A 16,528-nucleotide genomic window follows, 5' to 3' on the forward strand; every position below is an offset into this window, starting at 1 on the left:
TATACTTATAAACAAAAACTTTTGAGAGTGGACATTGACTTTTTGAATGGAATATTAAAAAACGTCGTAACTAGAGCACCAACTTTTGGAAAAAGTTCAGTATTTTTTAACGTCCAGCGAAATAAAAATGTAAAAAGTTTAACGTTCTCTCTTGTCCTGTCCTGTCCCCAATTCTGCAGTTTGCAGATAGAGATAATACTTGACCGAAATTTAATATTGATTGTTCTCGGGAATTGTGCCTTTTATCTTTTAAGTGCGATAGTTTATTCATTAATTTATAATTTATTAGCTTGGTTAGCTAGCGTTAAATTAATACCACATGTAGAGTGTTTGAAAAACAATGAAAATAAAAATGTTATATTTTTCTTAGTTTTAACTTGTGCCACATAACCTATAATTTTTGTAGTTAAATATAAAAAGGTAAGGTTACCATGGCATTAAGAAACCCCCATAACTTAGACTATTTGAAGTTTCTTTTGTGTCAACTTGCAGACTTACGGGCATTGTAAGCTGGAGAGCTCTACACATGTCGTGGCACTCGACGTCGCCTACGCAGCTTATAGCGATTCTATTCTTCTTACCACGTGGTGGCGTTGTTTTGTTTGTACAGCCGTGACATAACAATAGTCCAGTCAGATTGCATTCAATATTATGCATGTCTAGGTTCGCAGCTTTAAAGTGAGAGATAGTTTAGTTTGCATTATATTGTTCTGAAAATTACGTAGCTTGTTTTGTATGAAATTTCTGATAGTTTCTAATCTCTATCACTAAAGATAGTTCAACAATAGATGAAACCACCAGCCATGAAACTATGATGATTACTGTTTTTTGTTAATTCTAATATTTGAACGAAAAAGATTAGAATTTTCTTTAACAATACTTACGTAAGGGTCCACATTTATGTGAGAAAGTTAAGTTATGACCAATATTTTATATCTAATGTCCAATATTGTCGTTCTCACCAACCTACTTCGCATGAAATCAAAGCAATAAAATATATTGTTCTGAATTCTAAATGCCTTTGTTTTCATACTATGGATACAATGTATTCTCGCGTAAACAACAAATCTAATAAACAGAGACAAGAAGAGGGAATATTTGCCTATGTAATGAACAGTCGCGCCGTCAAGGAAATCGAAACATTAACATTTAACATCCTTACTCCATCTCTCTGCAAATGAAAAGACAATTTATTAGTCGGGAATTTTATTGAATTTTATAGCATTTTTCAAGAGCCATTTGGAGTTGTATTAAGAATTTATAGCGAGAGGTTTACTGGGAATGGCAGGATATTATTTCAGTGCTAAATTTTCGTGAATTGAACTATGACACAGATTATTTGTGTGCCTATGTTAAAACTTACATACATAGGTATATTCTTACAATTAATCTATCAAGTGAATTCGAAAGAGTGCATTGATGAACTGACGTATACCTATGGATCAAACATAATATATTTGATGTTTTATTTTTGTTTAAAAGTGCTATTTAACAACATAGAGCTCATAAATGACTAGGATCGTCTTCGTCGATCGTCGATCGTCGCACACACTTAAATACAGTAATAGCAGTAGACGGTTTGGCGCCATGTCGGTCAGCTATTTGCAATAATTAATGTAGTGTAACCTACTTCTGTATACTTATCCACGACTTGCATGATGCGAATAAGGTGTAGCATGTGATTATTTTCCCGCGACTTTTTTTTGTATTTATAGAACAAAGACAAAACAAATATTTATACACTGAAAAGTTCTAAAGATTTTTTGGAAATAATAGTGTACTGCATACTTAAGTATATCGTATGAAACCGAAAAGTTCTTTTTACTTTAAAATGTGAAGAAATAAGATATAAATGATTTATGATGTCTGGTGTTAGTGGATATCGTGAAGCAACATTCAAGACCTACAATCTAGGTACATACTTAATATTATGATGTTTCTAACTAATTTAATTTTGTTTTAATTCTGTTCGCTTATTACTTCAGAATTCGTTTATTACTAAGTAGATCAAAAGGATAAGTCTTATCCTTTTGATCTTGAAACAAACAATGTGATAATAATAATAACTACGTATGTACCTCCACAATATTGTATACGTATGAAATTAATAAAACATCAAGTAAAATAGCTAATAAACATTCTTGGGTTGCTTTGGGTCGACATTTTATATCATTTCATAAAGGAATATTATGTGTAAAGCATGTTTTTGATATAGATGTGATTCAGATAATGTAGTCGCTACATTGTTCATAGAGTGGCTCTACACAATTTGATAACTTGTGTGGTTGTTTGAATTGATAAAATCACGAATTAAAGACCTGCAGGAACCAGGTTAAAGATAAGATAAATACCTAGATGAGAACCGACATTGTGTAATGGTTTTACAAATATAGCATACTTACAAGGGAAGTTTGAATATAGCAACGTCGGATTTCTATATTCCAATTGAAAAATCGCAGTAATTGGAGCTTAACTGAAACAAATCACTGCCGGCCACGTGAGCTGCGGCGTGGCCATAAATCCAAATTGACACTAACTGGCTTATGTTGATCTGCCATTTGGGGTCCCACTTATGTTCAAATGTTGCGATAAATCATTTGCAATTGTGCCAATTTAATTGTAAGACTAACCGAGATTTTGTACGTGAACGTGTCCTTTTGTGTTCATAATTTACTTGTTAAATTCATAAATTCAACTGAATAGCCTTGTTTATCGCTACCCGTACAAGCTTTAGCCTATAATTTGATAAACAGGGCTAAAAGTTCGGAAGTTTTTGCACGACGGAGCAACAAATGTTTGCACATCTACACATACATACTACCTATAGCTATATTCGTAGGTTTCATTGTAATTGAAATTTAAGTTTATATTCAGAATAAAAGCGCATTGTTATCTCCAATTGATCTTTAAGTTCCAAAATTGATATTAGGTTGACCTTCTATCATATATTTAACCTTGTAATCATACATAAAGAGCGCATACAATCGAATCTCTATCTCCATCGTTGCAAAATCGACAACATCCGCATTGCTTCCACCAGACCCCCACGTCCTCTCATCATGGTTAGTTGCCCCTTACCATTATTATAATTTATAATGGCTGTGTTATTAAAATATTATATTAAGCTGCATAGAACATTGTTTAACTATTTCTAGTTCATACTATGAAATACAATGAAATTTCCTTACAATTAAAAAAGGAACTGTATTCTTTTTATGGGAAACAAGACGTGTCATGTTCTAGTTATACATTGGCGCCCACCACCATCCAAATAGGAGCATAAGCTACGGATGTGTCGCAATCCTAAAATAGTATGAGGAATAAGAATTGGATGTGCCATAGAATAGTATCGTTTTGAGTTGCTGGATTCTCACATAGAAGTTTGGATATCTCAGCTAACTGGCTATGCAAAATAATATGCTGATTATCATTCAGTCAGTATTTATAATCATTATCAGTAATAATCCTGTATATTAAATTCAAGAATTGATCCAGGAGACTGTGGGTATAGTTTCACATCAAACAATTAATTATAAATGATTGATGTGTTAATAAAGTAATAGATTGCAGCGTTTAGAACGCATGCAAACAGCATAACACAAAGAATGTCTTTATAGTGTTATTTGTGGTTCAATTTCGCTAGAGAGGTTATGTCCGGTCTCGCCGTCGTGTTTGCAATGATGGCAGTAGAAAATTGCTGCAGTGGTATCATCTAATTTGATGATCCCCTGTTCGTATCAAGAACAATTCAGTATGGAGAGCGCGGTTGTAGCGGACTGCGCAACATCACCCATAATAGTTGTTTAAAACATAATCTGTTTGAAATAATGCCAGTTTAGTAAGTGCTTAAGTGTTATAATGAAGATTACGGAGTCGGTGCCTAGTGGAAATGAGGTGGATGTTGTTAGAAGGTACTCTTTTATACGTACATTTTTATATAACAGGTAAACCTTATCTATGCTTTTTCTGGATTTATAGGTGACAAAAATTATAATTTTTTTTTATGAAAAGAATATTGATTGATAGCTTTTTTTAGTAATTATAAGGTATATGGAAGTTATTTTATTAAAATAAACAAACACTTACCAAATGTGGCAGTAAATCTCGACATTATGAAGTGGAAGTAAGCTGTAAGCCCTTGCGCTGTAAGGATTTGATTTAAAAGCGATACTATTGTCTGGCTAACGAAAGATGAGACTGGAAAAAGGCGGCAAATTAAAAAAATCAACATATGGCAACTTAGGTTATAGTTGGAAATATAGTTTTAATACTTTTATTTATTATTTTCTCTTACGAGCAAAAAAAAAACAACAAACTCTTCATCTTTTTAATATTGATTTATACAGTAATATAGTAGTTAAGTGATACAGACAGACAAAAAAGAACACCGAATGAAAGCAAGAAAAAACACAATAAAAATACAATTAAAGTTTGTTTAATCAATATAATCATATTAAATCTAAAAATTCAACCGTGAGTGAATAGTAAGAATCACTATCATTTTCTCTGACTCTTATTATGAACTCTTCCATTTCTGCAGTTATTCCATCTCGTTTTTTATGCTATCTTCAACACGAATATCATGGTCCGGTCATAGAAGAAATCTCGTCAAGATACTGATTTTGTGTCTTTAAACATTTTGAACGAAACAGATCATTCAATTTTTTTTATTGTTGCTTGAATAGTTTATAACTGGACTATTGGTATCATCCATGTTACCTGCAAAATAATAAATATTAAACAATGCAATCAAAATGAATAGTATCAAAATATCAAAGTCACACTTAACAATGCATTGAGATATTTCACGTAAACACTCTTGTTTTTCCTTGAAAACTACATCTCTTTCAACTTGTTTCTTTTCAAATTTACTAATCATAGTAAAAAGAACCTTTTTTAAGTCGCTTTTCAATGTTTTCGTCTCGTTTTCAATTAGAAATCACTAAAATTGCGGAAATAATTTTCACTTTGACACATCAACAACTCAGGTTTTATTGACAATTACGTAATTATAAGTGTTGCCATATAAATTTTCGAAATAAAACGCCAGTCTCATCTTTCGTTAGCCAAACTCTATGTTCCTGTTAAGTTCACTTCGAATTACAAGGTGTACGGAAAGCATAGAAATGAAACCATTGACTCCTGTCCCTCGCCGATGCCCTCGCCCTACTTCCGGACGTATCAATGTTATAAACACGGCTCGTCCTTAAAGCCGGGTCATCGACCGCTTACGTGAAGAATCCCTGTTAACAAGGGTGGCATGCAATTAAATTTAAAATGCACCGAAATGCGGACACTGCACGCAACCTGACACCAAATTAGAAGGCGACACGGTCTATTTTGTTCGCCATAACAGATGTTCGGCAATGTGTCGTTTATATTCGAGATTCATAGCCCATTTTGTTGGGTAAATTTTAAATGTCTCTTAACTCTTAAGTAGGGTCGGGCAGCGACGTAATCGGAAAGGGTACATTTTTAAACTAGAGCTTTTATAGATGAGCTTAATATGGATCTTAAAAATCATAATGTTTGCAATTGTAGGTAAGTACCTATGTACAAAGTAGCAATAATAGTTTAACTTCATCTAACAGAGCTGCAAATGTTTTTGTAAATCCTTTGATATCTCAGAAGTGCGTGTTTGCTGGGTGGTTCCTTTTTGCGCCGTAAATACGGACAATAATTAGTCCATTGTGTTCTCGATTTTTATACTTAAATACTTATTTAAAATATTAAGGACCAGAGCATGCTTTTTTATTTTATTATTATTCGAAATAAATATTTTAGACAATTGAAACTACAGAAACTTACATTTCTATTTATCGAAAATGTAGGTAACACTGATTCTGTCGAATTGCCTATTCCATAAATTTTATAATTTGCTCCCATCAATTCCCGAAAAAGCTCAAAGACCCGAACAATAAATATTTGAACAAAGGGAATCTAAAATTAAATTACTTACGAAGATCGGAAAAACGATCAAAATGTGATTTACTCTCGCTTTTAGCTGAACCAGTCTGAGTAAAATCGCACTCAATCCCTTTCAGAATTTTTTCCCTAGCGCTGAAACGTTCAAGTACAATAACTACGTTGAACGTAAAAAGCCAGTTACTACAGACGCCCATTGATCACCAGGCGGGCGGCCGGCGAGCTCTAACGAAAGGGAACGCTACGAAACCTACGCTTATTTTAACTAACCATGCAACGAACTAAGCAAAAGCTCCACTCCTCAAATACAAACCTAACAGCATACGCAATAAAGTCCGATTTGAAACACGCTCACAGCGCAGTTCTGCTTTTACTTTCGAGACGACTATAATACCAAATGTATATCTAGTATGTATCCAGTAGTATTTGTTACGGGGTACAAAGATTAGTAAGGTTTTAGATAGCGTCAGCTTTTCGTGCGAGCGGATTTATTTGTTCGCATTAAAAGCTTTCACAGAGCGCGATGAAAAACTCGATGTATAACGAACTTTTATACTTTAAAACCATGCTAAATGACGATTTATGTGGAGTTGCTTTTAAAATCCTCACTATGCATCACGTTTTTAAACTGGAAAAGAAGTAATGAATTACCACTTTACCTTTTAAAAAATTGTCTTTAATATTGTTACCTATTTGGTTTTTATCAGAACATACCTACAGCTGAACCATTTTTAATACTATATTCTTCAACAGTATAAAAGGGTTGTCTCTATGTATAACTCTATTAAGGGCAACTGGAATATTGTACTTGACATGTCTGAGGTGACGAGGGTAACACAAATCTGTCTTGATATGATTATTTCACTACTATGTTAGAGATAAGAAAATAATCCGTTTTATTTATGAACTAAATACATAAGCTTAACCATATATAACAGACTTGGCGTCTCCAGAGCGTCGCGTCACAACACGTAACTCTTCCCATTTGTCAAGAATACATTTCGGAAATAAACCAAGCCTGAAAAACAAAGCGGTGTTGAATAAATGATTATTATATACGTTCATGGTACCAAAACGTTAACAAAAACAACAACTTAAATATATCAGTTACATCAACTTTTTAAAATAGCTTAGTGATAGAATTTCAAATTAGCCAAGTTTAGATTTACAGTCGCACATATGTTTAAAAACCGATGATAGGAAATATTCGTTAAGTGAGTCAGTAACTCAGTAGATATTAATAATTTAACTTTGAGTTAATTCTTGTATACGATCCATTTAACGTAACATAAAATATAACCTAGAGTCGATTTATTGGCTTAGCTCAATTATTGCAACTGGAATGCGATTGCTTGAGATTCATACCTACATTCTGCTCCTCAGTCCATGCACGAAAAATAAAATTTACTTCCCGATAAAGTTCCTTGCCGTTTCGTATTGCTTTCATAAATCGATTTTACACGACATTTTCAGTATCTAAGACGCTTTGTTATGTGTTTGGTGTGAAAGATTTGTGAAAATTGACGTATGATAGGCATTTTTTTTTAATTTAAATTTAAATTATTAAAGATCGCCATTTATTCCTAAATTTGGCATTGTGGTGAATAAAATAATGAAGAGATTATCCATCACCATGAAGAGTGAAGCTTAATATTTTAATATTGCATACAAAAAAACAAAGTTCGTTCTTTATAAAGAAAAATCCTCCTTTCCTTGCCATAATTCTCTGTCAAGTGGGGTGCCAGCTGCCAAGTAAAAAACGTGGCAGTGCCTTGTAATATCCTTCACGTTTAAAATTAAAGACCCTTGTATTGAGAACATGCCGTCGTAGTATATTCAATTTAAATTATTTAGTAGGTACATTGTCACTGAATATTTTATCAATAACCGTGTTTTGACAGACGTCGTTAACAGGCCCTGTTGGTAAAATCAATAACTAACTACATCATGATTTTCAATAAGATACCAATAATAGTAAAATAGGAAAAGGAACTTACAGGTTAAATGGAATGACAAAATAAAATATGTATAATCGTAAATTTAGAGGAAAAAAACATCTTGGCCCAACTTTATTGACATTATTATAAATCAGCTTCTCATTCTCAATCTAGCTTTCCGCCCGCGGCTATGCCCGCGTTTTCTGAGGAAAACCCGCATAGTTCCCGTTCCCGTGGGATTTCCGGGATAAAAACTATCCTATATGTTAATCCAATATACCCTATATATGTGTAAACTAAATTTCATTGTAATCGGTTCAGTAGTATTTGCATGAAAGAGTAACAAACATACACACATCCATCCTCACAAACTTTCGCATTTATATCTAATATTAGTACGAGTAGGATGGGAATCATGGGAATATCAATAAAAACCGTTAACTATTGTTTTAAAAGTCATTATCGATTTTATCCATTATTGAAACTATTAAATGCCAGCGGATGATGTAGACAGGTTAATAATGTTAATAATCACTACGGTACCGTTTAGTTGATTAAAATAAACGTAGCATGTAATCCAGGTAAACCATTTACGCGGGAACGGGAACGGATATCAGACGCCGCCATATTGGATACGGAAATGGTATTCACGTCGCTTGACGATCTTCTGTATCGATTTAGTATTGGCATGCAGTTACCTATATGTGTTTTTATAGTTATGGTTTGTAGAGAAGAAAAAATATGATGAGTTATGTGAATTTAATTTCTTACCCCGAATATTTCTCTGATTCTTTTATTGTTCTTGGATACTTATAATATTGAGCATAAATATTCGAAATTGAAATTGTCAACACGGTTTTAATCAACTTTAATTTTCATTGCATATTAAATGTTCAATTCTTCACTAATTAAACATTATGAAACACAACATGTGAATATACTTGGTAAAATATCAAACACACATAAAATATGAAAGCTATAAACCCAGTACATGTAGGAATTAATTTAAAAATATACTTATTTTAAAATGTTCACTTTTAAGTTTTACCTACGTAGGGTCTGCTGAATTAACGAACGCTAATGAAGCACGACCGTATTTATTTCACCAACCACAGTCCCTCTTAATTTCGTCTAGTTCGTTAAAAAACATAAAATTCAACACAACTTTTACTATTTTATCTGTATACTTTCATATGACGAAAGTAAAATTTCGATTGGCTGCAATGTATTGGCCGGAAAGACGAATCGTTAGAATAAAGAAAAAAAAAAGACTAAAGAAAAGAGAGAATTAAATTGGCGGAGATTTTATAAAATATTAAAAAAAAATCAATGTAAATTATGTTTGTGGTGTGTTTGTGGTTTTTGTGTTTATTGAGAGAATAACCTTGTGTTTGTATTCATATTTATTAATTAATAATTTACTATAAATTATGATAAAAGTTTATAATTACAGCGGGAGATTCAAAACAATTTTCTTCAGATTATTGTAATTATTTTCATGAAACGCGAAATTTATAAAATATTTTTAGAGTGAAACAGGAATCTAATTAATCACGTTACTAGAGCGGAAAATTGTTCCATGGGTATAAGTACCATAGCGCATGCTTCTACTCAAAATGTTAGCAAATAGAATATTTTGACCTGGAAACTACGTTGTTTGCGGGTTAAGTGTTTGACAATTCACATTTACACAAACTCTATATTGAAATAACATTGTAATTTTGAAATGACTGTAAAATTTTATAGAATTTTGCATTGTACAAATCGATGAAAGAAACGTGATGTTTCAATTATTTTATTTTTATTTTGTTTTATGTTTATTAAGTTTGTGCTTTGCAATATTATCATAAAAAAGTACTTTGGAATTTAGTAAATCAATAGAGCGTAGAGTCCCTCGTATTATCGTGACACCTAATACTTAATAGGCTAATACCTACATACTTACTTTGCAAAAACATTAAGCTCACTTAAATCAAGTTATGGAATCCTTTACAAAATGATAAGTCGGAAAACAATGAATAATCACTTCCGATTAAGAAAGTTCAACGTTAAGCATACCTAAGTCATTTTCTATTGTTCCTACATTCCATTCAAAATAGATTATAGCTTAGGCCGCATTCAAACAGGGCTCCATGGTTCTATGCTTCATATTTGATTTATGACTTGAAATTTAACATCTTCATTTTCGGAATAATAATTTGGAAGATATATTTGCAATGCCTTAGAATGCTATAAAATTAATTTTATCTAAAACAAGCTGCTCGTTTGACAGGAATGAACTAGGACAACGTTTAGTTCGTTAATGTAGGATCTAGATTACTAAAATAATAAATTTATTTAATAACAAGTTTTTGGATGGTAAAAATTTTTCTGCATTCATTTATTTGTTCAAGAGCTTTGATTGTGTTTGTATCGATATACAAGATAGGTATCTTATAAATATTATTTTCGACATTCCTATTGTCTGTGTAGATATTGTATTTCTATACAAATTATTTATTTAGATAAAAAAATACAAAGCGCGTGTGGCGCGAGTATGGCCAAATGTTTATGAAAACACCTAGAAGATTTACATTGATATTACGTCACAATTTTTTATCAATTCAATATCAGCATATTATGTAAATTCGTTATCACGGCGAAACATATGAAGCACCATCAATTACTAGCAGAAAAATGTTCGTATGAGAATAATTGAATAGTCAGCATAATAAAGCATGAGGAGGCATTTAAGTGGACCCCCTCCCATACTTTATAGGGATTTCGGTATCCATTGAACCATATTGATCTGAGTAATGGAATTAAGATAAAGATGGTTATTCAATTTATATCCTATTTCGTGTTCCTTGCACGTAGTTTCTTGAATATAGCATTGGAATAGTTTTTCATATGTTTTAAATATTACAATTAATTATTATACAAACCTTTTCTATACTAGTAATTGCACGTTATAGATCGTTTATCTTGAAGTTTTATTTTGTGCCAAATGTGAAAAAAGTAGAGCTCTGTTTTGTAGACACTTTGGTGAATAAATTGTATATATTATTATTGTAATTCGAATAAGTTGATAGTAATAGTTATTGTATCGAGAGGTAGATTCAAACTTACCCAATAATAAACATTCCATTCGGGAATAACTTTTTCCTTTGACGTTAGTGTTCGAAGATTCCAAAAGTTCATTTTATGTGAGAAGTATTTCTAATTACACGGATACCTGAACGTTTTAATGAGAATCTTCAGAAGTTTTAGTTTTAAGGGTGATCGATTTCACGCATTTGTTAGACAAGATATTGATGAACTTTAATTTTATACATCATTAAAAATACAAGTTGGAATACCGACTTGTAATAAGACTACTATAATAATCAAAATCTCTAGTAATTAGAATACTACTCTACTCTATCTCTTATCTAATCAGAATATCGTAAATGTATAAAAGTAAGACTGAGAAGATTAAAATAGGGCACCCAGATGATTCACTTTACATAATTTGTAGATGATTACAATATAATACTCATACTTATTCACTTACTTTAAATTAATTGACGATTGGGTTTGCGAATTAAAGTATCCCAATATGATGCTCATGTGTTTATATTTTATAGGTAATTAACTAACTCTAACCACAATTCTCAAATGAATATCCCTTGCAGTTGCTTCTCAATCCCCGCGAACAACATGTCTGGCGGGTCCCACGTGTCTCGGGGCACGTTCGGCGACTCCGAGATGTCTGGCAGCAGCGCTCCGCCCCTCCCGAGCCCGGCGTCCGCGGGGGCTGCGCTGGTGTCTCCGGAGACCCTGAGCAGGCATAGCAGCCCCCCGCCGATACCCGCGCACCCGTGTCAGCCGGCCCCTTCGTGTTCCTCTCATCATGTGCATATGGAGTCGCCGTTGAGGTTTGTTAACCACTATAATGTAGGTGTCGAATCTACAAATATGTATGTGATTGTATTTGCACCTGTCTATAGACCACAGCTTCGATTGCTACTAAGGGAGATCGTGATCAAGCAATCCTATGGTCCGTAGAAATAAATAACAGATTAAATCAATATTAACTCACGTGAAACTATAAAACTAGGACGTATTATAAGTTACATTATTTATTTTATATTGCAACAAATAAAAACATGAAAATGTTGTGTTTTACACTTCGCTGCCATAAATTATTATAATACGATACCTTAATTAATGGGTCCTGGACCCTGGTATATAATTATACACCTAAGTTTTGTCTACCGCTAAACTCTCGCAAACCAAAGGCGAAAACGTATCCGAAACTTGAACTAGGTATAACAAATGTGGAAACACAGAAATTTTATTCCATCGGAAGTTAGATTAAATACCTACCTTTGTTATGATTTCCTCTCGTTTTAACAGAGCATTTTGTACCTATTTAACAAGAGTTTATCCTATGCTTCTCATTCTATTGTGTTATGTTTTGTTTTGTTTCTCTAAAAGTATAATATAATTCGACTTACACTAAAATGTAGAGTCCGTTTAAGAAAAATATGTTTACGGGAATGACGATAGACATATTTCTTACCCTACATTCATTCAAACGACAATATAACTTACTACGAGTATTTCCAAGTAAATACGCTGCACTGCGGCTGACTTTGGTTGTATAGTGCACACTGTGGACTGAAGATGTGCAACTGTAGGATCTGCGGAAAACCATAACAAAGGACTGTTACTTTGCATAAACTGCATTTCGCTTGCTTATTCTCTCTGGAAACATACAACATTTTACCAAGAAATCTACACCTACTTCACTATTAATAATTAAACTAAAATAATTATTATGTAACTCATACTATATAATATATACCTGTACATCGTAATTAATTGTAATATATCTCATTCTCCCAATATAGTAAAAAAACAGAAACTTCTGCTCTCAGTCTCAGATAACTAACTATGTAGCTATACAATTTATAATGCACACGTTAAATAAATTACTCTTCGCTTTTCCCGCTATTATCGAACAAAAAATGTGAAAATATAATATTATTATAATATTTTAAAACTGTAGACAAAGGCGTTATACGATCATAAAGTAAGCAGTGCCAAACAAGTATTAGAATATGATACTCAATGAGATTAGTATCGAAATGTATCGGGTTTCCACAATATCCAGACAGGATGGAAAATGGCGGACTATAAATTACAGGAACGGTCTAGGTTTCATAACTATGCTATGTACGTGTTGCTATTTAAATGGATTCATAAATCGATGGTAAATTGTTGGCTTATTGGCTATGTTTTTTGCGTATGGTGTATACTGATAAATCGAAATGATGATTTACATAAATATTTATAATCATGCTTAAAATGTTAGGCATAATATTATTGCACACCTCGGCCATACTGAGCCATAGCACATGTAAAACAGTAAATTAAATATTTTCACGTAATTTTTTAAATCAAATTACCTTCTAGAAATATACAAACCAGAATGAACAATAGAACAATTTTGTCTATGTAATACACAAATTTTATTAATTTAACAAGGGAAAAGTTTCCTTTGTGTTCAAATAGGTTTGTAACAAAACGGAAGTCAAATGCGGGCTCGTATTACGTACTAGCCGTATCACTTCGAAAAGCTAGATTCGTATGAAACTTTCACCTAAATAGACAAGTTCTATAATCTATTTTAGTATGAGATTTAAATTAGTAGTGTTTTTTTATTAAATGAGAAAAAGTCTATCTATTGTGAGAAAAAGTCTATTGCATTGTTGTTAGTTATTCGTTTACATAATATATAAAATTTTATTAAAAGTCAACTTATTACTTACCACATACAATATAGCTTTAAAGGAACTTGCGAAATAAGCAAATTCTTAGTAACCTCATGGATTTATATCTAATGAAAAATACCATCTGAAGGCATCTTGAAACGACTTCAATACGGAATCATTATCGGAAAAGCAATTTTATATTTATCCTCAAGAAGTAAATTTCTGTGCTCCGTATCCAACGAAGTAATCAAATTTAATTAAAAAATAGATTTCAATACACATCTTCGAAATCTCATTAAATTGTTCCGTAAAAGGAAATATCTTTCATTTAACGGATTATATGAGGTAGAGATCTAAGGTAAAGGAATTAAGAAGGCGGTACTGCTAAGTGCTAACAATGCTTCGCCTATAATTATGAGAGAGTAATAAAGGAGTAAATAAATTTCTTTCTCCAGTGGCACTTGAATGGAGAGCGGTTTCTGTATGAGATTTATGTGCTGAATGTCGTAAATTCAATGTAGGATTTAGTGAAGCAAGTGTGGTCGAGCTATTGGTATTAATTTGATGCGGGGCAATTTTGTGCTCTTGGATTTAGTCGGCTTTAAATACGCTGAGTCGTCTTAGGAATATGATGGATAGCGGAGCATTTACAGTGGCTTATACTTTTAGTCTATCTTCTGTTTAGAATATTGTTTGTTAACATTGAATGTTGGTTAAATAGTTGTAGTCCATTAGGTATACATTGTAACTAAATTTATATAGTATGAAAGTAGTGTTTTAGTGACAAAATCCATGAAATTTTGTTCAAAATTTTTGAGTGCTGAATAGTGATTAATCAAAAACTAAGAGCAAAGCTGCTTGAACTTGAAAATGAAAACTGTTTTATTGCAGTATTTTTAAGTAACAGAGGTCTTCTTGATTGTTTAGTTGCTTTTAGTAGCGATTCAGAAAATCGTTGTACCTAGAGTCAGCAAGTAACTCTATATTTCATGTTTAAAAAAAAAAAAAAAAAAAAAAAGAATCTTTTGGTTACCTATTCTTATTATTACATACAATAAAGACCCTAATTATTTCTTCATAGGTTACCCAGTCCACCATCGCTAGGAACCTCATTGTCTCTTCAGCCCGTACTGTATGGCCATTCAGATGGAAGTTCGCCGCGACCACCGCTACCGCCAGCACGACGACCTTCCAGGCCAAACACTGCTATCCCGAGCATGCATATTATTAGCGCGTGAGTATGATACAATTTATAAAACAATCTATAAAAAAGGTAGCGTATTTTAAGATCCAGGTTTTTATATGTTTACGATTTATAAGGTAATAATGTAGAGGCAGTGGTAAAATTAAATATTAAATATAGGTAAGTGGTGTTAAATAGTATAACAATAGAAAATCATATATTCGTGGATAATGTTTCAATAATACAGTAATTGATACAATAAACAATAATTAATTGTAAATTAATTATTGCGTTCCATTTAATACTTAGTTTCAATATTAGGTGGGACTGGAACATGCTTCCTGAGTCTGTGTTCCCCGACGAGTACAATATGGGGGTCTTCAAGCGAAGAGTGAACGGGTACCTTCTAGGGAAGCGCGCTCCATCTTAGGCCACATCTCAGCTTACCATCAGGCGAGATCGTGGTCAAGCGCTTCCCTATCGCACAATAAAAAAAAAAAAAAAAAAGGTACTGAGATTAGGCAATAGAAAAATTAATATGCATACACTTGAGAAAAATGTGACTGCATCTTTTTCGTATATCTTTTTCGTGTACTTACATGTTGTGATCAATACTGGATTTAGCGAAGTATGGTAAAGTGTGTATAATTTATTAGCAAATCCCCGGTCTGTGCTTTTGACTAACTTTATTTTGGCTACTCGCCAGTAAAGTCGAATCCTGCTCTAAAGTTTTTGTACATACAAGTTACAGATATTGATTAAAATTTGAAATAAAAATGAGAAGCTGAATATCATTAGAACTTGCATTATTGAATATTGATCAATATCAAGGATGTTTTTGTTCGCGCAATGCAACATTAAATAAAATGCTTTAAAATAATACTTAGAGATATTATAGAGAAAAAGCGATGAAAACCTTCGGCTTATTCATATAGTATTTTCTAATAATAAAGAGGAAATATAATGAGGTCAGAAATAAAGGTGATGCTCTCCCAGTTCTGGCGTATAATCTTATAATATAAAAATGAATCCCAAAATGTGTTGGTAAGCGCATAACTTGAGAACGGCTGAACCGATTTTGTTAATTATTTTTTTATTATATTCCTTGAAGTACGAGGATAGTTCTTATGTAGAGAAAACGTAAACATGTACCACGGGCGAAGCCGGGGTGGACCGCTAGTCTTATATATAAAAATGAATCGCAAAATGTGTTGGTAAGCGCATAACTCGAGAACGGCTGAACCGATTTCGATAAAAAATAATTATTATATTCCTTGAAGTACGGGGATGGATCTTATATAGAGAAAACGTAAACATGTACCACGGGCGAAGCCGGGGCGGACCGCTAGTACTTCTTAAAATTTATGTGACATTTCAAATTTACTTTTATCACAATATTGATCGTTAAATGTACCTTTAAAAATTAGCACATTTACGTTTTTAATCTGTCATGATTATTTTATGGTAACATAATATATTATATCCTTTTCAAAGGATATATCGTTTGGTCGTTGGGTTCAGCTGACGCGGTGTCTTTGGGCCTTCAACTGAACCCTAATAAAACTTTATGCTCACTCAAACTGTTATCATATTTATATATGGATCTTCCTTTTATTGCGAATAATAAGATATGTGACTACGAGAAATATTTTCGTATTATTTCGATTTTTTAGGGAATTTTGTATGTTGTCCAAGATGTTGTCGCATAGTTGTGGCTTGTCATATAAAAGCTCGTTTTTATGTCA

General features: G+C 32.6%; 1 protein-coding gene and 1 long non-coding RNA gene across 3 annotated transcripts in view; one reads left to right on the forward strand and one right to left on the reverse strand.

Moving 5' to 3' along the window:
* The window catches only part of LOC123691903 (proton channel OtopLc), a 47,619-nt gene that overhangs the window by 12,928 nt on the left and 18,163 nt on the right, over window positions 1-16,528 (forward strand). The window contains exons 1-3 of one of the 2 annotated variants that reach the window (XM_045636490.1): window positions 3,768-3,911; window positions 11,516-11,758; window positions 14,682-14,834. In XM_045636490.1, the coding sequence (XP_045492446.1) occupies window positions 3,859-3,911; window positions 11,516-11,758; window positions 14,682-14,834 (449 nt within the window). In that variant the 5' untranslated portion in view covers window positions 3,768-3,858. Of the gene's footprint in view, window positions 1-3,767; window positions 3,912-11,515; window positions 11,759-14,681; window positions 14,835-16,528 lie in introns of those variants that run through there. The other variant, XM_045636489.1, reaches the window with a different exon arrangement.
* Window positions 4,314-5,038, reverse strand: LOC123691904. Its single transcript, XR_006751461.1, has 2 exons — window positions 4,892-5,038; window positions 4,314-4,719 (listed from the first exon to the last, which is right to left on the reverse strand). It is a non-coding gene; the product is annotated as an uncharacterized LOC123691904 (long non-coding RNA).

Source organism: Colias croceus, chromosome 5 (genome assembly GCF_905220415.1).
Source record: "Colias croceus chromosome 5, ilColCroc2.1".
NCBI lineage: Eukaryota > Metazoa > Arthropoda > Insecta > Lepidoptera > Pieridae > Colias > Colias croceus.